At 39.5% G+C, this 24,145-nt stretch overlaps 1 protein-coding gene and 1 long non-coding RNA gene across 2 annotated transcripts in view; one reads left to right on the top strand and one right to left on the bottom strand.

The window, feature by feature from the left end:
- The first annotated feature begins 3,766 nt into the window (after window positions 1-3,766).
- On the top strand, window positions 3,767-7,629 carry LOC120534983. Its single transcript, XR_005634833.1, has 2 exons — window positions 3,767-3,890; window positions 7,358-7,629. It is a non-coding gene; the product is annotated as an uncharacterized LOC120534983 (long non-coding RNA).
- Window positions 7,630-10,043: 2,414 nt separating this feature from the next.
- Window positions 10,044-24,145, bottom strand: part of LOC120535678 (C-type lectin domain family 4 member E-like) — a 48,558-nt gene continuing 34,456 nt past the window's right edge. Inside the window, exons 5-6 of the mRNA XM_039763651.1 lie at window positions 17,729-17,853; window positions 10,044-10,366 (exon numbers count right to left, since the gene is read on the bottom strand). Of these exons, the coding sequence (XP_039619585.1) occupies window positions 10,201-10,366; window positions 17,729-17,853 (291 nt within the window). The 3' untranslated portion in view covers window positions 10,044-10,200. The remainder of the gene's footprint in view (window positions 10,367-17,728; window positions 17,854-24,145) is intronic.

Consider the following 24,145-nt stretch of genomic DNA (forward strand, 5'->3'; position numbering starts at 1 on the left):
GGTGCAACCTGGTGGCATTGGATGGACCAAAACATAATGTCCCAGAGGTGTTCTATTGGATTTAGGTCAGGAAAGTGTGGTGGCCAGTCAATGGTATCAATTCCTTCATCCTCCAGGAACTGCCTGCATACTCTCACCACATGAGGCCAAGAATTGTCGTGCACCAGGAGCCACTGTACCAGCATAGGGTCTGACAATGGGTCCAAAGATTTCATCCTGATACCTAATGGCAGCCAAGGTGCCTTTGTCAACCCTGTAGCAGTCTGTGTGACCCTCCATGGATATGCCTCCCCAGACAATCATTAACCCACCACCAAACTGCTCATGCTGAATGATGTTACAGGCAGCATAATGTTCTCCATGGCTTCTCCAGACCCTTTCACTTCTGTCACCTGCTCTTATCTGTAAAAAGCACAGGGCACCAGTGGTGCATCTGCCAATTCTGGTATTCTATGGCGAATGCCAATTGAGCTGCATGCTGCTGGGCAGTGAGTTCAGGGCCCATTAGAGGACATGGGGCCCTTGGGTCACCCTCATGAAGTCTTTCTGGTTGTTTGGTCAGAGACATTCACACCAGTGGCCTGCTGGAGGTCATTTTGTAGGGCTCTGGCAGTGCTCATCCTGTTCCTCCTTGCCCAAAGGAGCAGATACTGGTCCTGAAGATGGGTTATGGGCCTTCTATGGCCCTCTCCAGCTCTCCTAGAGTAACTGCTTGTCTCCTAGAATCTCCTCCATGCCCTTGAGACTGTGCAAGGAGACACAGCAAACCTTCTGGCAATGACACGTATTGATGTGCCATCCTGGAGAAGTTGGACTACCTGTGTAACCTCTGTAGGGTCCAGGTATCGCCTCATGCTACCAGTAGTGACACTGACTGTAGCCAAATGCAAAACTAGTGAAGAAACAGTCAGAAAAGATGAGGAGGGAAAAATGTCAGTGGCCTCCACCTGTTAAACCATTCCTGTTTTGGGGTCATCTCATTGTTGCCCCTCTAGTGCATCTGTTGTTAATTTCATTAACACCACAGCAGCTGAAACTGATTAACAACCCCCTCTGCTACTTAACTGACCAGATTAATATCCCATAAGTTTCATTGACTTTATGCTATACTCTGATTAAAAAGTGTTCCTTTAATTCTTTTGAGCAATATAGATAGATAGATAGATAGATAGATAGATAGATAGATAGATAGATAGATAGATAGATAGATAGATAGATAGATAGATAGATGTGTATGTATGTGTGTGTGTGTGTATATATGTAGATATGTATGTATATTGTCAGGGATGCCAGGGGCAACGACCCGGCCGGGACGCCTTGAGTGACCGGAAGAGGGTCAATGCCCACCTTGGATCACGTGGGGGCTGCGTTCCTGGTTGCTTTGGAGGCTACGTGTAGAGGGCTTGGAAGCCCAACCCTTTAGGGACCCGTGGTCACTGCCAAGGGGCGCCCCAATGCCTTGGGGACCCTGGACCTTAGCACTACCGCCACACCAGGAAGTGCTGGGGGGAAGTAGAAAAGCTTCTGGGAGAACAGCCGGAATTTCTGCCACACTGGGGCGTGACCAGGGAGGAATGCCGGGACACACCTGGAGCAGGCTATTTCGTATCAGTGCAAAATACGCTGCTTGTTAAAACAAATGACTCCCGCTCTTACGTGCAAGTCTGCGTGGATATTATGAACTATCGTATCTGTTCAAGTTCTATTTAAATTTTAAATAGAAGGAATTTTTATTAAGTCGACATAAATGTCTTCGGTAGGAATGTAAGTTAAATGTAGACATCATTACATACATTTTTGTTCACCATAGAAATGTAAAGAGTAAATTCGCCTTACATTCCAACCAAAGATATTTGTGTCGACTAAATAGAACTTCAAAAGATATATTTTTTTGAACGTGATTGCGCAATTCAGATCGAGTTGACACGCACTACATCGAGCTCGCGTGCTATTGCGGTTTCGCCTGCGTGCCTCAATAAGTCACCCTCCCCTCGCTCTTACTTTTTTACCGTTCATCTAATGATTACACTGAGTATGGCTTTACCAAAACAATCATTGATGGTGAATAAAGTATCTATTATTCATAAAGCTTCAATTGGTGATCTGTCTTTCTGCGTTAACCACATATTTTTTCATACGTCTCAAACCAAGGGGATGCAAGGGTAAAATGAATCTGGAAGCGCTGATATATATGTATGTGTGTATATATATGTATGTATATATATATTGAAATAGTTTTACTGTGAAATAATGTAAAGAGTACGCGACAAGTGTTTCGCCCTAATTTTGGGGTCATCAGGCTTAAATACTCATTTTCAAAATAACGTAACATGATTGTCAATATACAGTAATTGTTTTGTGAGTGTTATGAGTGTTGCTGTCATCAAGGATTTGATTATCATTATTTCTTTCAATCAGGTTCGTATTTGTAGGATGTGTTGTGTTCAAGTTACATTCCGTGTTTGTCAATCGTTGTAAAGATAAGAGGTTTCATTTATCGATTCGTTTCTTACTGCATCAATAAACAGCTCGTCTTCCTCTTTATTTGAGACGTGACACACTGCATGCACGGGTTTTTTTTTACACTGTCTTCCTTTAGCGGGACATTGACTTTTTCCACCGTGTGCTTTGTTTCCGCAGTAGTTGCACTTATGAATATGCTTGTATGTATCAGACGCTTCATATTTTTTTGCTGCCTTCTGAATTGTGTAATTCGGTTTTTGTTCAGCACTCTTTGTAACTGTTGCTTTTTGTCTGTGCGCTGAGTCAGTTCATGTGAGCCACTCGGTGTACATGCATCGAAGGGTCCCAGCTGTGCTGGTGGCGTCTCGTGCGATGTCCATGGCTGTATTTTATGTTAGCTAAGACCCGGCACTTAAAAGTTTCTCTCGCAGTTTCGCTGAGTTTGTGCCAAACACCACCCTGACCATTTCATCTTCGTCTGCATAAGCACAGTCCTTCACCCGTGAATATTTAGCGGCAGTGTTTCTATTGGATTGCCGCTGACGGACGGCCTTATATGGGCAGGCACTAAATTACGTGGGAGGCATAACTCCGCCTCCCCCGGCCATTGAGCAGACGTCTATTATAGTATATGGACGAAAAAATATGTTCCAGTTATGACCATTACGTGTAGAATTTCGAAATGAGACCTGCTTAACTTTTGCTAGTAAGCTGTAAGGAATAAGCCTGCCAAATTTCATCCTATCTACACGGGAAGTTGGAGAATTAGTGATGAGTGAGCCAGTGAGTGAGTGAGTCAGTGAGGGCTTTGCCTTTTATTAGTATAGATATATGCCAGCAACACTCATGACAATGACAAAACAATTACATTGTCAATCATGTTACATTATTATTAAAATGTTTCCTTTTCTTTTTCATTACTTCTTTAACACACTACTTCTCCGCTGCAAAGCGCGGGTATTTTGCTAGTAATGAATAAATTGTATACAAATAAATATATGCACTCTTGTATAAGAAAGATAGATAATTACAGTAATTACAGTAAGAGAACTTGAGTACAGAATCATTTATTTAAGTTTCTAAATGACAATTCAATGATAAGATCAGATGGCTAGGGTGGACAAAAAAACTCTACTTAAGCTGGAGAATAAAACAAAATCTGCAGTGGTTCCAGGCCAAAGAAACACCCACTGGGCATACTGTCACTCATAAATGTTCTTAAGTAGTTCCTTAGTGCATGCAAAGCAGTGGGTCTTGTGACAAGTTGAGGTATCTATTTTTATTCAGACATCACAGGCAGCTGCACAAGACTTTGATCAGCTGTCATGGAAGAACAAGAAAAGAAAACAGAGTAAAGTAACGATTAATAATGATTGCTGGTTTGCTGAAGAGAATAATAATTCTCTTTGTATTCTCTTAGATATTAGGTAAGATTCGTTGAAATTATCTATGTAAACACACTGTTTCTACTGTATATAGTTAAACTAAATATTATTTTAAAGATATCGAGCGTCTCTGATATCACATATGTTACAGCCATTACGACAGACAGGCCATCAGCTATAAATACGTACAATGCAAGAAAAATTGTATACAGTAAAATGTGTGTACAGTGACACTAAACTATGTACATGTAATAAGTACTGTACATAGAAAATTAATTATGGTTACTCACCAACAATGACACAGCGACTTGTCTGATAATGATGAGTTTAATTTTACTGCACAACAAAGGAGAGCGTTACAGCTTCAAGTGATTGTGTAGCACCGCCGTTGTTCTTCTTCCGGCAGTCTTCAATCCAGATCCCTAAAGCAGATTCCATCCGGACTACCGCCTTATTACATCCACTTACAACTTGTTTTGCACCCTGGTTAAAGGACACTGTGGCCGTAGATCTTATATTCTTTTCCTCCTTTTTAAATAAAAAGAATCGTGGACTCATTGATGCCGTAATGGGGTTTTGCAGCGGTGTAGATGTTCCCTTCCTTCAACATATCCAAAACTTTTACCTTTTTGGTAATCATTAGCAACATCCATTGTCGCTTGGGCACGGCCCCTGAAGCAGTAGCAGGAGCGGATCGTTTTGGAGCCATAACAAAGTGTTTGACTATGCACAAGATGAGCACAAAAGTGAACTCTTTACACAGCGAAACACGTTGATGCTGAATGAGCGAGACGAAACTTCCTGGTTAACGCAGCGGAATCAAATTCGGTGCACCGTCGCTGAGTCAATCAGCACACAGGAACTTAACTGTGTGCTCTGATTGGGTAGCATCTCAGCCATCCGCCAATAGCGTCCCTTGTATGAAATCAACTGGGCAAACCAACTGAGGAAGCATGTACCAAAAGTAAAAAGACCCATTGTCCGCAGAAATCTGCGAAGCAGGGAAAAATCGGTGTTAAATATTTAGATATGCTTACATATAAAATCCGCGATATAGTGAAGCCGCGAAAGTCGAAACGTGATATAGCGAGGGATTACTGTATACAAGCAGCTATTAGAAGAGCTAAGGTCACAACTTGGAATGTCGGGGGACAAGCACTGCAAGATATAGGGATGAGCAAGATTCTGTAATGCTTTACACACCATGAGTAGTATTTTAAAGTAATTTCTAAAGGACATGGGTTACCAATGTAACAACACTAAAACTGGTGAGATGTACTCATATATTATCTTTCTAGCTAGGATTATTTTGTGTTTAAAAATGTGGCTAAAACCTTACAAGTTTCACTATATGTATTGAAGAGGCATTTCATTGGCTTAACTGGTTTTAGATAACAATCAATAGTAGAAAATACAACCCTTGGTTTTCCACATGATCATGTATAATTTTAGAAAAATAGGATTGCATCTCAAGCCATACTGCTTTGTTATTTTCAGCTATATGTGCCTTTTAACTATATATAACTTTTAATCACAATTACTAAATCTAGCATATGTCCTCCAGTATGTGTAGGCTGGCTGACGGTCGACTAAAATCAAAACAGTACAATAAGTTGATAAATTCTCTTGCATTAATGAAAATTGAAATCCCTACAATAAGTAACCTGTCGTAATTAGTTATTTTTATGGAATCTGATAAATCTTCAATAAAGGACGATTATATTTAGGAGATCCATACCATACCACATGTACTTCAGAACAGTTTATTCACCTGAAGCTAAGCATGCTTGGCCCCACCTAGTACTTGGATGAAAGACCATCTAGGAATTAGTTTCAGTTTCTACTGGAAAAGGTTTTGGTGAGGCCAGCAGAAGGTGCTTACCCTGTGGTCTGAATGTGGATCCCAATGCCCCAGTGCAGTGATGGGGACACTGTACTGTAAAAATAGCACCATCCTTTGGATGACATGTAAACCTGAGGTCTGGACTTTCTGTGGTCATAAAAGATCCTTCCTAAAGAGTAGGGAACAGTGTGGTGTAGTGTTTAAGGCTCAGAGCTTCAAGCCCTGAGATTGTGGGTTCAGATCCAGCTACTGACACTGGGTGACCATGAGCAAGTTACTTGAATGAACAAAATTGTACAGTAATTTGGAGGAGCTGCTTCAATTAACACTTCCACACTATCACTACTGAATCACATGTCACTCAATGTGAGTCTATTGTCCTATCACTAATAAGATTGTTAATGTAAATAGTCTTACTGGTTAATGAGCTAATATTTAACAAAACCATATTTAAGTTCTCGGAAGACCACAGCTATACTAAAATGTTAAGCCATCTTAAATTAGCAATTACTTTGTTCACATTTATTCTGTTTAGTCCAGATCTTTTAGTTAGACCAAGGAGCAATATTATAGTGTTGATACATTGTACATCTATAGGTGAAGTCACTGCAGAACGATAACATCCTAACACAGGTTTTTAGTTAACAAGACTAGAGCTACATTAATAGTTTAAATCAGCATCACTGTTATTCTGATTTTTTTTCACATAAAACGATTTTCTAGTTAGACCACTGATGCTACAAACGGTCATTTTGTAAGACATGTGTTGGCTTGATTTCACCAAACAGGTAATGACAGGGGTATTTATTAAATTGTGGACATTAATCCCTTACTGTATACAATTTTAATGTGTTTATTATTGGTTACATTCAGCTTAATATAACACATGTTTTAGCAAATTAGCCTCCGGCTTGGCTATGTTTGATATATAATGTGCATTACTATGGAGATTGATTTCAAGTAGTCAAAGCTGATTAATTACCTTAGCTATTTTGTCTGTGAGGACCTGAGCACTTTGCCTGTTTGGATGTAGCCCATCTCTTCTAAAACTGAAGGCAATGCCCTGGTGAGCACATGTGCAGCAGCGATCCAAAGTCTTCTTTCAGCACCTCTGACTGGCAACTGCAAATGTCATTTGTTCCCACGTGGAAAATCACAGTACTGACATCTTTATGCTGTATGAGGACAGATGGAGTTTTTTTTAAACAATGTCTTAAACATGTGCCCCACGAAAGGAGGACACAAAAGATTTCCAGCCAGGAGATGCCCAGTCTAGGTTTCATACAACGGAGTACCCAAAAATGACTTTTTCAGGTAGCCGGTGCAGAGTTGAGAGCTTCAAAACAGTTGCTCAACAGTTGCTTCTCTGGGCACTTGACGTGGAGGACCCCTTTTTTGTTGGTACTCCCATACTCTGTCCTGAGTGAGTGTATGAGTTAAGCAGATATTCGCCAGCATCAGGTGCTGCTGATGTGTAGACAAAGCTGGCAGGCAATTGTTGGAATGTTGAGCCGGTTCATGGTGCCCTGCTACAACATGCTGTAGCTTTAGGGCTGTCATGCATGTGCATCAGAGGACTCCCTCACCCGCACTGTCAACGTATGTAATAATCTGCTTTGGGATCAGTGCTGCCGCTAACACTGTCTTTTTCTTTTTCCCCTCACAGCAGTGAGCACCTGTCCAGTGAGGGCAAGTAGCTTCATCACTTTCAGTCCCACCCACATAAGACTTTGGATTCCCAGAAGGAGGCGTCACTTTTGGCCCGAGCAAGCTGCAGGATGGAGCTTCTTAAAAGCCAGACTGTCTTAAAAACATCTCTGAAGCTTCCATTATGGAATACATGAAAAGCTACACTCTTTACATTATTTTTCAGCTTATTTTTTTTCTCTCGTCCTTGAACAAATAAAAGTAATTACTGGATTGTTGTTCCAAAAATGATTTGTTTTTGAGTCTGTCATTGCAAACCTGACCACATAGTTGTCAGGATTCAAGGGCTGGAACCATGACAGACAGCCCCGGGGACTGCTTAACCTGGTGCATGAGGGATGGGAGAAAGGAACAACACCTCCCTTCCATAACATAGTCTCCAATCTTTGAGACCACTTCGAGTGACTACACCCTGTGGTGAAGGAGCATCTTGAGGATGCTCCATGCTCCCAGTCCCTGTTCTACAAACGGAACTCTCACCTCCACAAATTTTGTCATGGGGACAAAGTCATGGTACTAGTTCCCACATCCCATTCCAAACTTCTGGCCCATTGGCAGGGGACATATGAAGTCAAGGAATGAAAGGGCTGGGTGGATTACCTTGTCTACTGGTATAACCGGCGTCCAGTGTGTAAATATCATGTCAATCTGCTGCAACCCTGGGTTGACTGAAACTCCAGTGACTCCATGGCAACTCCCACATTGTTACTTTTTACGGACTCCAGACAACTCGATTATGAAGACAAACTTGTTCTGCAGCAAAGGGAGGAGCTAGGGAGTGTCATTACCTCAGTCACTGAGCCAGGGGTGGTCTTCCACGAGTGGTCCTACCAGCTCCTGGAAGCTAAGGGGGCAGAAGTGGAGCTGGAAATACATCAGATGCTCGACATGGGGTGATAGAGGCTGTGGTCAAACCCAATCGTGCTTGTCCCTGGCATTTTTGTAATGACTGAAGTCAGACAGAAAATTCTCACAGCTGAAGTTTGTTTATCTGGGAATGAGGTGTCTGGAATTGTATAGGAATATAATATATCATTATCCATCCATTCATTTTCCAACCCACTGAATCCGAACACAGGGTCACGGGGGTCTGCTGGAGCCAATCCCAGCCAACACAGGGCACAAGGCAGGAACCAATCCTGGGCTGGGTGCCAACCCACCGCAGAATATATCATTATTTGAAATACATACATTTCATGTGTGTTCCATGTCTACAACAATCAGTGTAAATGTAGGATGACATTTCTTGTGAGGCAAGAAATGTTGAACACATAACTAAAGGATATTCTTTTTCCATATGTTATAGTGATAATGACAAAATGTTGACATGAAGTGTGTAATGTGTGAAGACTGAAGTCCAAATGTCAAATAAACACTTTCACAAAAGGTGTAAGGAAACAAGTGTGCTTATATTCAAGAATAAAACTGAAGAAAAAGAAAATGTTCAATTTACATGTTGCTGTCAATGTGTGAAGACTGAAACCCAAATATCAATCGATACAAAGAAAAGACGTTTGCAAGTGTTTGCGCCTTTCACAGTGGAAATGCGGCTTTCTCTTTGATATTTGCTTTGTTGGTGTAGGGGTAAGAACTGCTGCTTTATAATCAAGCCTTTGCTAGTTCACTCCCGGGTCCTCCCAGCATTTAGCACTTTGAGTGGTGGGCTGCTTTTGTTGTTACTATTGTATAATAAAAACATACATATGATTTGAGTCTTCAACAAATCAAAGAAAACAAGTGTGTTTTTATTCAAGGATAAAACTGAATAAAAACCAGTTTAAAAATAATTGTACATTATGCCATGTCTTTATCTGAAAGCTAACAGTGTCAGATCGGGGGGAGCATCAACATGACTTAAAGAATGAAACTGAATAAAAAAACACTAACTTTAGACAGGCTGTTAAGACTAACTTATGCGTGATCACAGTGCCGAGAATCCATCCAATGAGGGTCAGTAGCTCTGCCACTTCTGGTCCTGCCAATATAAAACCTGGGAGTCCCAGAAGAAGGTTTTGGCCTCACTTTTGGCCTGAGCAAGCTGCAGGATGGTGCTCCTTAAAAGCCAGACCCCCTTAAAAGCATCTTTGAAGCTCCTGTTATGGGATACATGTGAAGATGCACTCTTTATGTTAACTTTTAAGTTTTTTTTTTTTTTTTCCTCAGACAAACAAAAGGGTCGACCCGGTTGATGTCCCAAAATTTACTTGTTTTTGAGTCTGTCATTGCTGCTCCGGACCAGAGGCTTTCAGGTGCCTGTAGCAAGTGCAAAGCTTTAGTATGTGTTCCCCCAAAATCTTCAGTTCTTCATTGATGTTTACAAGGATGCCTCCTACTTGCCAAAAACACATTTTCTTAAGTAAACATTTTTGCTGCTTCAAAGTGGACATATTTTGGTAAGTTTTAAAGCTTTTTCATTCACCTCTGGAGTCATGTACCCTTTTACCCCATTGCAAACTGCAAGAACAGACAAAGTATTTTTGAAATTTATTTAAAAAACGCTTCACTTTAGATAACAATTGTATGTGGCAAATTAATATATACCATGATTGTGAAAAAAAAACTTGAAAAATACTGAAATTACCATTTAACTAAATAGAAAATACTGAAAGAAGTTCAAAGTAAAGAAATAAAGCACACCATTAAAATTTACAAGAGGACTGGGTCTTTAATTATGGGTGCATGTTATTTTGGTAATGTTGTCTAGAGGCAGTAAATTCACAGGCTTATTACAGTTGAGAGTGCCGGTTGTACTCAGATATTTCATTCATGTTTACACTTCAGTAACATGTGCTAAATGGTGGCTTAGAAGCGAACCTCAATAGCTTTTTTCTGGCAAATGAATTTATAAGAGAAGTTGCAAGGCACATCAGACCATGCCTTGAAATGTGAGTTGAGCACGGCACAATCCTCTCCTTCCAAGTCGTCAGCTTTGAAATTGTTTGGCTCGTTATTAGTTAAGTGCCAGTACCTATAAAACACAAAAGATATAAGGAAATAATGTAGAAAATCTGAGTATTCCACACATCAGGACAACATCAGGACAACAAAACTACTACATTTACTGCATTTGCCAAGCCCCACTTTTTTGTCTTTGTTGATATCACTCTGTTGCCCTCTAGTGGGGAAACGTACTCAAAAATTCCAGTTGGAAGTGAAAGAAATATATACTACAAGACAAAAATAAATTAAGGGTTTACTTACACAGGGGTTACTACTGTGATGTAGGGCTATACTGCTGTTAATCTAGCAGCTGGTTCACCTTACCATGCCTCATCAATTTCAATTTACCAGGTGTTTCCAGAATAATTCTTAGTGTTAATGTAAAAGGCCCCATGAGGGCTTAACTGAGTTATACTACTACGTAGCTTCTTAAATAATATCTTTGTAATGTTTACTCCTAACCATTTATAAGTTCTGCCCCTGCATATTTTTGGGAAGCTAGAAGCTTTTGAGATCGTTTACATGTGTCAGCGACCTATACCATTTGGATTAATTCTTGGTGTTGAACTGAGATGCACCTGTGGTATAGCGGGTTCACAGTTCAGATCAAAAACGCCGTTTTTTAAAAATAGATAGTCGCAACACTCACGGCTTAAAGAGGGTCCGTGGTAGTGTGGCCGGAGCGGTTCTCGGGTGCTTAGTGACGCGGGGGACCTCGCTTAAGTACAAAGGAGAGGAGTCGTCCGTATTCATAATTAATGCCGGGAGCTGCTAATTGCCACACCTGAGCCACGCCCCCCTAATAAATAAGAGAAGCACGAGACAGAAAAAGGGGAGGAGAACTGGGGTAGTGCAAGAGAGTGGACCGACCGAAACCCTGGATAGAGCGAGCGATCTGCGCTCAAGGGGACGGATCGCGTCCACTGAATGGGAGAGTGGGTACGATCGAGGAGGAGTCTGCCCTAGGGATCCAAGGGACGACCACGTGTGCGAGAAGGAAGATGGGAGAACAACCGACCCCGAGCTGTGCCGGAGGAGGCACCTAAGACGATTGTCGGTACAGGGGGCACCGCGGCGGCTGAAGTGTCGTTGGCTGGGAAGGAGCTGTGTCTTGCTGGTGTAGCCCCAATAACTACTGCAGGTTTTAAAACTTGCGTTATAGCCCTGTTTTAACCTTTTGGGTTTTCTTTTTACGAATTTATGGACATTTGAGTACTGCGCTTTATTTTGAAGACTTTTGCTTTTGGTTTGTTTTTAATAAAAGCCTTTTAGCACTTTTTTTGCACCATCCCCTTGCATCGTTGTTTCTTCACTGTACAGCTCATCCGGTGACATTACCGACGGTGTCGGGTTCAAGAGCTCCCAAACTAGAGACGGGAGCCTGGAGCAGAACCCACATCATCACAGCACCACGGTAAATTTCCCCAGACTGGCTCACTTGCTAACAGGTGTGAGATTTTTAAATAAAATGGTAAAATGGGCAAGGTTTGTATATTAAAAACAAAAAATGTAAGTTTAAAATTGAGCAGCCAGAAAAATAAACACAGAAATGTTATCATTCAATTAATATGGCAGTCAAGCTCAGGTTTATGTACTAAGTGATATAACAGACAATGATTTTTTTTTCAGTAATAGCAGTCACATTTGCCCATGTACATGGCCGCCTTCTCCTAAGTATATACAAAAGCTTACACATGTTGGTGAAGGGTAGCTGGGAATATGGGTGGAGAAAAAGCTATAATTATAGACAGATCCATATTAAAGAACATGTACAAAATAACATTCAGCATCCAGATGATTTAATCCCTTGATAGGCCACTACCTGGTACTATAATTAGTGAGTTTAGCTACCTTACCTCAAAGCTTCTGTCTTCCTTATCTTAAATAGCTACTTTTTCTCACCCTGCATCTTTTTAATACTATTTTTAAATAATATTAAAAGAGCAAATTTACAGGGGCTGTATTTGGAGAAATATAGCAGATATAGCAAATAGCAGAGAACAAAAGACGTATATTAAAGGACCAATGAAGACGGGGAGCAGTGAAGGGCATGTGGTGACGAGGGGTTGGCTATATGTATTTAATACTTTGTAATAATCAGGGTATTCTTAGGGTAAATGTAATTAAAACTTTAGGATATAGTAACCTTAGTATAATACATTTGACAGTGTTTTGGCAAAGCCCATAAAGTACAATTAAAACTGTTAGGTTTAACTTGAGTAGAGCAACATCTGAACAGATGAAGTAGAATCCAAAAATATTTGTAGGCCTACCGTTTTAAATGTGGAAACAGTACAGAATAAGTGAAGCAGGTTTAAAAGCCTTTTATCTATGATGCAGGTCAAGTCTGGAAATTTAGAAATAGTAAGAAATTAAATGGAACTGTATCTTAGATAAAATAGGAGCTGAAGAAATACCTGCTACAGAAAAACAGCTGAAAAATGCATACAAGACAAACCATTCCACTGCTAACCTAGGGGATATGAGGGTATGAGAGAGCCAATTAAAAAAAAAATTAGGAAAGCTAAACGTCAGAGAGAAACTTTGCTGAAAATGTGAAAGAAGACCAGTGCCCGTATTTATCAAGTGCCTCAGAAAAGGAAAACAATCCTAACTGTCTCAAAAATCTTGCCATAAAGCAAATTTGGTCCAACTATTAGGAGTAAAAGCATATTATCAAAGTTCCTAATTTAAGAAACTACTTCTAACTTCATCAGGATTTAGGAAACCTTGTGGGTTGTCCTAACATATCAGGAGCTTCTTGAAGGTGCCATTCAGGCAGAGATCAGCACACACATTCCAGGAAAGGCAGAATGTTTTGGAAGTGCTGGACAACAATTAACTCGCAAAAAGATATTATTTTTTTGGAAACGGAATAGTATTGATAGCAAATCTTGTACATCACATGATCGGCCCAACTACTTGAAGAAGTCATGTATTGTCAGCTGAATTAAAAGTGTTGGTAACATGATATTTTTTGCCAGAGGCAAAATGCAGGTCTGCAATAGAGGTATCACAACCAACCATTTCTTGAATTTTACACCAAACGTTGAATGCTCTAACAGCATGTGACATAATATGCAGATTAATACATTTCGCTCTGTACTCCACACAAGGTAATGTTAATGCAAGCTACATTCAAGCAAATTGCTGGTTTTCCTGGAGTTGTTGCTGTTACTGATAACATGCACATAAAGATCATCACCTCAACTGTGGATCAGCACCTGTATATGAATTGCAGGTGGTATTACAGTATCAACACATGGGTGAATATGGATGCAAACTGTATTGCAGTAGCCAGCATACTTCCCTGAAGACATAGGGGACTGGAGGGGTGCTTGAGATATCACACAGGTACACTAAGCTGTGCATTCCATGAACCTCTGAACATTTACATTACAATTTACTGTACAAACACGGGATGGTTCAAGTTGGCAAGCAAGAATTTATTGATAAATAGAGCCTCACAGAAGATAATGGGTGTTTATTGGAAAGAGGCATAGTACACAACTCCATTATGATTGGGAGCACAGGAAGAGTGGAGATGACTTCAATAATAATACAGAAATAGCTGTGGCTAGCTTCAGTAACTGTTACTTTAGGAGGTGTTTCCAGTGGCCATACATTGTTAAATAAATATGGCCATTATCAGACTTTACTCTCATTCAGTGTTTGTCTCAGTGCTTGCTACAGTATTACAGTCAATACATGACTCTAGAGTACGTATGAGCTGGCATAATCTTTTTTTAATGTATTCTTGTTCCTTGAATTATTATTATTATTACTAGGGGGCTGACCCCCTGCTCGCTTCACTCACCAACCCCTGTGGCCTATGCTACACGCCAGCCACTTAGCGTTTCTGCCGCTTGTTCTGTGAAGTGGGGGCTGAACGCACTCCAAGGAGATGCAGTTGCTCCTCTGAAACCCCCTCTTAAATGATAATACAATGGGAAACAAATAGTTTTTTTTACCTCCTCTTTGCTGGATCAGCTGCTGGCTTGTTGCTGCTGCCGTGCCGTGTGGTCTGCATCTTGCGCAGCGCTTCAGACATTTAAATGCCTGCCAAGCAGCTTGCTTTGTCATCTACTATTTGTCTTTTATTTTTGGCCCAGGTTGTGGTTAAATCTGTTGGCACAAAGTCTCGTCTCGTGGGACATGAGTTCTTGTTATTTTTTAGTTTATAATTTAAAAATGGAATATAAATCTAAAAATCTAACAACATCACATTAAAGTTTGATAAATTCTGAAAAGAATGATACCAAACATATGCATGTAGGTTTTAAAATAAGCCTGATTTAAAGCGTGACAAGAAACGTGACATAAAAATATCACATGAAATCTTGCACAAAATTGTTGCACTTTTAGGCTTAGAATTTTATATATATAAAGTATATTATTATTATTATTATTATTATTATTATTATTATTATTATTACCATGATTTCCAAGATATAAAATGCCTTTATGAGTGCCATTTTGTGACTTAAAATCATGATGTCATTCATTGCCAAGCATGAACTCCTACTCCTATCTTAGAGTGGGAGTAGGACACTTCATAAATACTTCTCATGTCCTGCTCTAAGGTGGGACAAATTTTTATCCTAGTCAGCACCTTTGTTGAAATTTCTAGGAGTAATTCTGAGACTCTTGAAAATACAAGCACAGGAATGAGATTTGTACCAAGGAGGCTAGTGGTGATACCAACTGTGCCATTATGGTATTACTAATATACTCCTACATATGTAAAATCATTTTCTAGACTTACTTAGTCCATTATAAAGTCAAGGGGGGCTACAGCATACCCTCAAAACACTGGTCACAAGTAGGATGCAACAGTGTATGAGACATTAGTCCATTACAGATTACCTTCATGTAAACATCTACAATTACTTATACTAACGAAATGCAGTTTTATCACTTGAGTACCACAGTATATTGGCAAAGGCATGGACATAGGAAGAACATATAAATTCACCTAGACAATAGCCAAGGTCAGGAATCAAAATGAAGATATCGCACCATCCATAATGACACCTCCAAATGTCTTTTGCCATTTTCATGGTTAATCACATATATTAAAATGTGTTGTTTTTTCCTTCCTTCTATACTAGTTCTATACAACTGTCTTATTCATTTACTTGATCTATTGGTGTATTATGCTAATTTTACTTAACAACTGAACAACAGAAAAGACCATATTCGGGCCTACTCACACATACCTGTATATCAACACAAATGAAGGACCAAATAATCTACCTAGGACAACTGTGGAATATAAGAGGAAGCTACACTGTTACCAGACACAAGGCTCACACCCAGACTTGAATTATAGTTTGTGAGTCAACAATAATCTGTTGAGCCACCAGTGTTCATTTAAGTATATATTTATTTTGATATTTTTATATACCTCCCTCCCTGCTGTTTAACTCTGGATACTTAGCTCTGTGTATTCTTCTTATAAGAAGGTTGTGCCATATTGACATTTGCAAAATTAAACAGTGGTTTCTTCAATTATTTCACACTTGAATAATAATAAAAAAAAAAAATCAGGTAACCTACCTATGTGAAATGTCTACATTCGGTGACTGTCAAGGACATGGCATTTCAAAAAAGTGGAGTGTTTAAGTTTTCAAAGTTGTAATGCATTTTTTGGTCATTCCAAAATATCTCATTACAAAGCAATACATCTCTTACTTTGGGTCTGAACCAACTTAATAGCTAAAAGGGTGATAATTTTTTCCTTGTGGTTAAATAACATTTGCAACATTTTGTCTTATTATAAATAATCAAAACACATAACATTTAATAATGTTGCCAATGGAGTTACTGAACTTGTCCCGAGATCAACATCAAGCTATGATATCATCACTATCGGGATTACACATACTGTACTTTTCACAACTCTGAATAGATTTCTTTTTATAGCCTAAAGAAATTTTCTCTAAATGGACTGAAAAAATGTAGTCAACCCTGAGAAAGTGTGGGAATGTGTATGAGCACTCCATGTGATGGAGCAGCATGTGATATTAAGTTGACTCCTGCACCCATTTCTGCTAGAATAGACTCTTAGTTTGCTGCAAATCTCTGCATGACAACAGAAATTTGAAAAATATTTGGTTGCATGCTCCCATTCCCTTCTTGTGCCCAGTGCTACCAGGATAGGCACTGGCTCTTCGTCACTCTGAACTGGACAGGTACGTTAAAAAATGAAAGGATGGTTACATGCTTAATTTGTTTTGAATGATGAAGCATTGGTACAGTGGAAAAAAGAGCTAAATATGGTAACCATAAGAATGCTTCTAAAGAAAGTGAGCAGGCTTCAGATGATGAGGAAGGAAACTACAGGTCTTAGCTCTCTGCACTTTCGACACCTCTATTGAAGTGGTGCATCTGTGCAGTTTATTGTCTTAAACAATGTCAGTGGCATTTCCTTCTATTGTAACCTTATTTCAAACTATTTGTGTTTATTGAATTTAAGATAGTAAATGAAACTAAAGAATCAATGTTTTATGTATTTAATGTAACAAGTTAAAACATGTGTCTATGACATGCATATAACAAACTCAAACCCAGCTATAACCTAATGCTGGGGGTCATTCCCCACAAAACAGGGTGTAAGGCAAGAAACAGCCCTGGACAGATTCAAAAGCTGAACAAAAGTGTATTTTTAAATGTTCTTGTTGGAGATGTCTATAACAGTGCAATATTTTTTGTAAAAGAAACAGTTAATGCTGAAAATCTGTTGTAGGAGACTCATTATTGTTGTTTAGAACTTTATGTTAAAAGCAGCGGTTGCAGGCATTAATATATCTTAAACCAAGTTAATATTCTGGGTTTGCTGAACTTACACATTTTTGTCCTAACTTATTGATTTTTTCAATTATCCTTTTCCAAACACCATTTTCCAATAAGAGATTATGGAGAGTAGCACTGGGCACAAGACTGGAAACAATCCTAGATGTAATGCCCACTCATCTCAAGTAACCCTCATATATGCACCACACTCATTCACACAAGGCCAATTTTGAGCTGCCAGTCAAAATAATAATCTGCATATTTTCTGTATGTTGGGATGAAACTGGTTATCACTCACATAGGGAGAACATACAAACTCCATAAAGATAGTAACCAGGCCAGAACTCAAAGTGAAGCTGCTGCAGCCTTTAGTCAACAGTGGTAACCATTATGTAAATGTCGTATTACTTACTTTTTATGTAATTTTAATAATATCTTAGTTTTTTATTGACTAACCCAAAATTTTAGAACTAATAAGCCATCTCTATTAGGTAAACAACATTAAATTTCAGTACAAAAATATTTCAGCCCTTGTTATTGTTGATCTACAGTACTCTCGGATAATAAGCAAAATGTTGAAATAGTGCCCTCTTACGTTGTGTTAAGAGGAGTTTTGTCCACCCATTGCCATTCTCCCTCCTTAACAGTATCAGATAGACCAATCCAGAAATGAAAATCCCAGGTTCCTGTTAAATTTCTGGCACCCTCATGCAAGAAGTCCTGCAAGAAAGAAAGAAAAACAAAACAATATTTTTAATCATATTTTGTCATTCACTAAATCAGAAGAATTTCCTTGTATTCATTTTTGGAATGTATTTAATCCATGCCTTTCACTCTCAGTTTAAACAGAATTATTAACCTGATCTGAGGTAGACAGGGAGATCCATCCTGTAACTGTGCTACACGCAGGTAATTCCTAGCTGGAGTGTCCACATCACAGGGATGGACACTGCAGGAGCAGTGACTAAATTCAGCCTGGGAACCAGCTTCGTGGAGTATAGTGCGGACCGCTAGCCTGGGGATAGAGGTGAAGATGTTGAGAAGCAGCAACATCTTCTGTTGGATCGATGGAAGAACCTTCATAGGTCAACCATGATTCAATATTCAAGGATGGATATATATCGAAATGGAAGTTCCTACTGCGTCAGAGAAAAGAACTGGGCACTGTGCTTCAGTATTTTGTCCAAGAATACAGCTATGGATAGGATATGAATCAAATAAGGACAAATAATGGCATGAAGAGAAACTCACAGGAATTAGCTCATTTATCCTTGCTTGGTAGGGGATCGTTTCCACTGTGGATCAACTCAGACTGTAAATTACTGACCACAGATTTTCTAATCGCAACAAGGAATGTAAGGGCTTTACACCAGGCAAATAAACTAGTAAAAGTGGTGGCTGAAATGAAAAAAAATAAACATTGAAATATTGGGATTAAGTCAGGTCAGATGGATGGAATCTGATGAAGTGAAATTACAGGATACAACCTTCATCTATTCAGGATTGGAAAAAAAACATGCTCGTGGTATTGGAGTGGTAATAGCTGCAAGAATGGTGTGAAGCCTTAAGGGGTACTGGGCAGTTTGTGGGTAGGGATACTGGGTGTTGGTGGTGAAATTGAAAGGATGTCAGTTTGATATTACTGTTGTACAGGCTGATGCACCAATGAGTAGTAGCAATTAGGATAATCTAGAGAACAGATATGGATAAATCAATTACTCAATGTAAGAATCAAGAGATTGTGTTTGCTATGGGGGACCTAAACGTGAAAGTTGGACGGGTACAGTCAGATGATAACAGTATAGTTGGGCCATATGGCCTTGGTGAGCATAATGAAAAAGGACAAGTATGGGATCAGTGGTGTGAGCAAAATAATCTTGTTATTATTAACATATTCATTGAACATCATCCTAGAAGACTGTAATCCAAGTAAAAGGATATCCTGGAGCAGACTATGATAATGATTATGTGCTGGTAGCCGCAGTGGTGCAACTTAAGTTGAAAGAAGTTTGCCGGGTAAAGCAACAACCAAGGCCGTTCTTAGGCATAGACAAAGTAAGCGACCGCCTAGGGCCCCACTGCCCAAATACAACTTACAGGTCCATATTTCAAAAGTACAAATTTCCTCTGGTGGCGGAATTATCAGTATGGTTAAATGCAAGAAGAGAGGAAAAAGTGAGGCCTGGGGTAGTGGGCGGGGCCACAGTGGGAGGGCAGAATATGCTCCTCGCTTGCCAGAGTGTCAGCACAACAGATTGATCTATACTAATAAAAGGCAAAGCCCTCCCTGACTGACTGACTGACTCACTCACTCACTCACTGACTCCCTCACTGACTCATCACTAATTCTCCAACTTCCAGTGTAGGGAGAAGGCTGAAATTTGGCAGGCTCATTACTAACAGCTTACTTACAAAAGTTGGGCAGGTTTCATTTCGAAATTCTACGCATAATGGTCATAACTGGAAGCTATTTTTCTACATATACTGTAATGGAGTTGAGCTCGAAAGCCGTGGGGCGGTTTCGTGTGACATTATCACGCAATCCACGTAATCACGTGAACTGACTATCAACGTAGTACGTAGAAAACCAGGAAGAGCTCCAAAAAGTGCTGAAGAAAACATGCATTATATAATTGAGAAGGCAGCGAAACAATAAGAAGCAAGCAAGTGACATATACAACCATATTCATGAGTGCTGCTACTTTGGAAACAAAGCAAAGTGTAATCCTAAAGTTTAAAATAAGTTCATAGACACGCTGCTGCTGGCGTTTGTCATACCCATGGGTAATGTTAAAAGTTTAATGAGAGGACGCAGGATATAAACGAGAGTTTTGATCACTTTGTAACTAAGTTAAAATTGCAGGTGAGGGGTTGAGCTTATGCAAATTCCGAGAGACTGTGTTTGTGGGGGATTGACAGTTAAGGCGGGTGGGGGGAGTCATGTCATCATCTCCCCTCCCATTCACCTCATTTCGCTCTGAGCTGCGCTCTGGAGCTAACGCAGTGTTACGACTTTGTGACGCTGCCACCAAATACTCACAGACAGATCCACAAGTTAATACACACGTTGTGTCTAGAGTTTCTCCACACTGAATCCTCCAGGCACTACTTACAAAAGGTTACATTGACAATCGTGTTATTTTTAAAATGTTTCCTTTTTTTAGCACAAGCACAGCTGAGAAGCTTCGATGCATGTGCTCCATAAAGCATTAAAAAATCACGCATTTAATCACATGCAAAGGGGAACTTCTGTCAATGCATGATTTCCTGGTACACCGATTACATTGATCAGCACTTCCCGATTCATTTTACCCTCGCAACCCCTTGGTTTGAGAAGAAGTATGAAAAAATATGAGGTTAACACAGACAAAACAGATCACCAATTGAAACTTTATGAATAATCGATTCGCCATCAATAATTGTTTTGGTAAAGCCATACTCAGTGTAATCCTCCTTCCATTTTATAATTTTTCCGCCACTAGCCATGATTAAATGAACGGTAAAAAAGTAAGAGCAAAGCGAGGGTGATTTATTCAGGCAGGCAGGCGACAGCTCAATAGCTTGAATTTGGATATAAGTAGCTTCTATTTAGTCGCCAGAAATATCTTTGTTAGGAATGGAAGTTGAATTTGGTCTTTAAATTTCTATGGTAAAGAAAAAGTTATGCAATGATGACTACATTTAACTATATAAAGTCAAAACTTGTATATATAAAGTCATTCGCAAATATATAAAGTCAAAACTTGATTATATAAAGTCACTGTTGGAATAAATAAAGTCAAAACTTTAATATATAAAGTCAGTGCTGGAATATATAAAGTCAAAACTTGAATATGTAGCCTAAAGTCATTTCCAAATATATAAAGTCAAAACCTGAGTATATAAAGACGGCGTTGGAATATTTCGGAATATATAAAGTAAGCGCTGGAATATATAAAGTCAAAACTTAAATATATAAAGTCAGCGTCGGAATATATAAAGTCAGCGCTGGAATCTATAAAGTCAAATCTTGAATATACTGTATATAGCAAAATACCCGCGCTTGGCAGTGGAGAAGTAAAAAGAAAAGGAAACATTTTAATAATAACGTAACATGATTAACAATGTAATTGTTTTGTCATTGTCATGAGTGTTGCTGGCATATATATATATATATATATATATATATATATATATATATATATATATATATACATGTGTACATATATACACACACACATATACTATGGGGTGCCAAACAGGCAAATAAATTGATTTTGTGAATATATAAAGTTGGCGTCAGAATATATAAAGTCAAAACTTGAATATATAAAGTCACTGTGGGAATATATAAAGTCAAAACTTGAATATATACTGTAAAGTCACTGTTGGAATATATAAAGTCAAAAATTGAATATATAAAGTCAGCGTCGGTATACATAAAGTCATTCCTGATTATATAAAGTCAACATCGGAGTATATAAACTCACTCCTAAATATATATAGTGAAAGTCAAAATCTATTGATTGAAACGACTCTGAACTGAACGTATTCAGAAAAATAAATTAAAAAAACACTGTTTGGTTAATGTTTTGAAAATGATGCATGTGCCCTGCCCAGGATTGGTTCCTGCCTTGCACCCAGTGTTGGCTGGGATTGTCTCCAGTAGACCCCCGTGACCCTGTGGTCGGATTCAACGTGTTGGGAAATGGATGGATATTCCAGCGCTGACTTTGTATATTCTGACGCTGACTTTATATATTGAAGTTTTGACTTTATTTATTGCAGCGCTTACTTTATAGCCTGTATTTCGACGCTGACTTTATACTGTATATATATATATATACTGCTCAAAAGAATTAAAGGAACACATTTTAATCAGAGTATAGCATAAAGTCAATGAAACTTATGGGATATTAATCTGGTCAGTTAAGTAGCAGAGGGGGTTGTTAATCAGTTTCAGCTGCTGTGGTGTTAATGAAATTAACAACAGATGCACTAGAGGGGCAACAATGAGATGACCCCCAAAACAGGAATGGTTTAACAGGTGGAGGCCACTGACATTTTTCCTTCCTCATCTTTTCTGACTGTTTCTTCACGAGTTTTGTATTTGGCTACAGTCAGTGTCACTACTGATAGCAGGAGGCGATACCTGGACCCTACAGAGGTTGCACAGGTAGTCCAACTTCTCCAGGATGGCACATCAATACGTGTCATTGCCAGAAGGTTTGCTGTGTCTCCCTGCACAGTCTCAAGGGCATGGAGGAGATTCTAGGAGACAAGCAGTTACTCTAGGAGAGCTGGAGAGGGCCATAGAAGGTCCATAACCCATCAGCAGGACCAGTATCTGCTCCTTTGGGCAAGGAGGAACAGGATGAGTACTGCCAGAGCCCTACAAAATTACCTCCAGCAGGCCACTGGTGTGAATGTCTCTGACCAAACAACCAGGAAGACTTCATGAGGGTGACCCAAGGGCCCCATGTCCTCTAATGGGCCCTGAGCTCACTGCCCAGCAGCATGCAGCTCAATTGGCATTCGCCATAGAATACCAGAATTGGCAGATGCACCGCTGGTGCCCTGTGCTTTTTACAGATGAGAGCAGGTTCACCCTGAGCACGTGACAGAAGTGAAAGGGTCTGGAGAAGCCATGGAGAACATTATGCTGCCTGTAACATCATTCAGCATGAGCAGTTTGGTGGTGGGTTAATGATTGTCTGGGGAGGCATATCCATGGAGGGTCACACAGACCGCTACAGGCTTGACAAAGGCACCTTGGCTGCCATTAGGTATCAGGATAATATCCTTGGACCCATTGTCAGACCCTATGCTGGTACAGTGGCTCCTGGTGCACGACAATTCCTGGCCTCATGTGGTGAGAGTATGCAGGCAGTTCCTGGAGGATGAAGGAATTGATACCATTGACTGGCCACCAGACTTTCCTGACCTAAATCCAATAGAACACCTCTGGGATATTATGTTTTGGTCCATCCAATGCCACCAGGTTGCACCTCAGTCTGCCCAGGAGCTCAGTGATGCCCTGGTCCAGATCTGGGAGGAGATCCCCTACAACACCATCTGTCATCTCATTAGAAGCATGCACCGATGTTGTCAGGCATGTATACAAGAACACAGGGGCCATACAAAGTGCTGCGTACAATTTTGAGTTGCTGCAATTAAATTTTGGCAAAATGTACTAGCCTGCCACATAATTTTTTCACTCTGATTTTTGGCATCCTTTCATTCCTAACACATTACCCAGTCTATATCAGTATAGATATCCAGGAGGATTTCAGGATTTCTTTTTCCCATTGAGATCTGATGTGTTTTCAAAGTGTTCCTTTAATTTTTTTGAGCAGTTTATATATATATATATATATATATAGATATATAGATATGACAATAACACTCATATCAAAGACAAAACAATTACATTAACAATCATGTTACGTTATTTTTAAAATTTTTCCTTTTCTTTTTCATAACTTCTTTAACACACTACTTCTCCACTGTGAAGTGCGGGTTTTCTGCTAGTTATACTATAAATAGCAGAACCTCGGAGGATAAAACCATTCCACAAAACGGCATGACCGTGGGTGGTTTGCTCCGTCCATCTATTTTGCTACAATTATAACTTACTGCGTTTCCTTCGAATTACACATTATTCATCATTAGTATGTCTATATGTTCATTCTGCCACTAATATAATCAAGACCACTAGTCTACGGTCAATTGTAGCATCAGTATTTTTGTATGCACATTGCACCACAAGTGATTAGCTAACACAACTCGATCTGAGTTAGTCCTCCCTGTTTGACAATGAAGTGGGTTTATCAGTCTGATGCTATTAAACATTAGAAAAAAGCCACTAAACAGGCTTTCTTTGTGTCATAAAAAGGAGCTCTGTTGAACTTAGTCGCTAGAAGAGAGGAAAGTTTTAGCTGTAACACTACTAGTAGTACTCCTGCTGATACCTCCTCAAAATCAAATCCAACAATAGTAGTAAATGATGCTGATGGTGAATGATTACTCGTCA

Source organism: Polypterus senegalus, chromosome 9 (assembly GCF_016835505.1).
Source record: "Polypterus senegalus isolate Bchr_013 chromosome 9, ASM1683550v1, whole genome shotgun sequence".
Classification (NCBI taxonomy): domain Eukaryota; kingdom Metazoa; phylum Chordata; class Cladistia; order Polypteriformes; family Polypteridae; genus Polypterus; species Polypterus senegalus.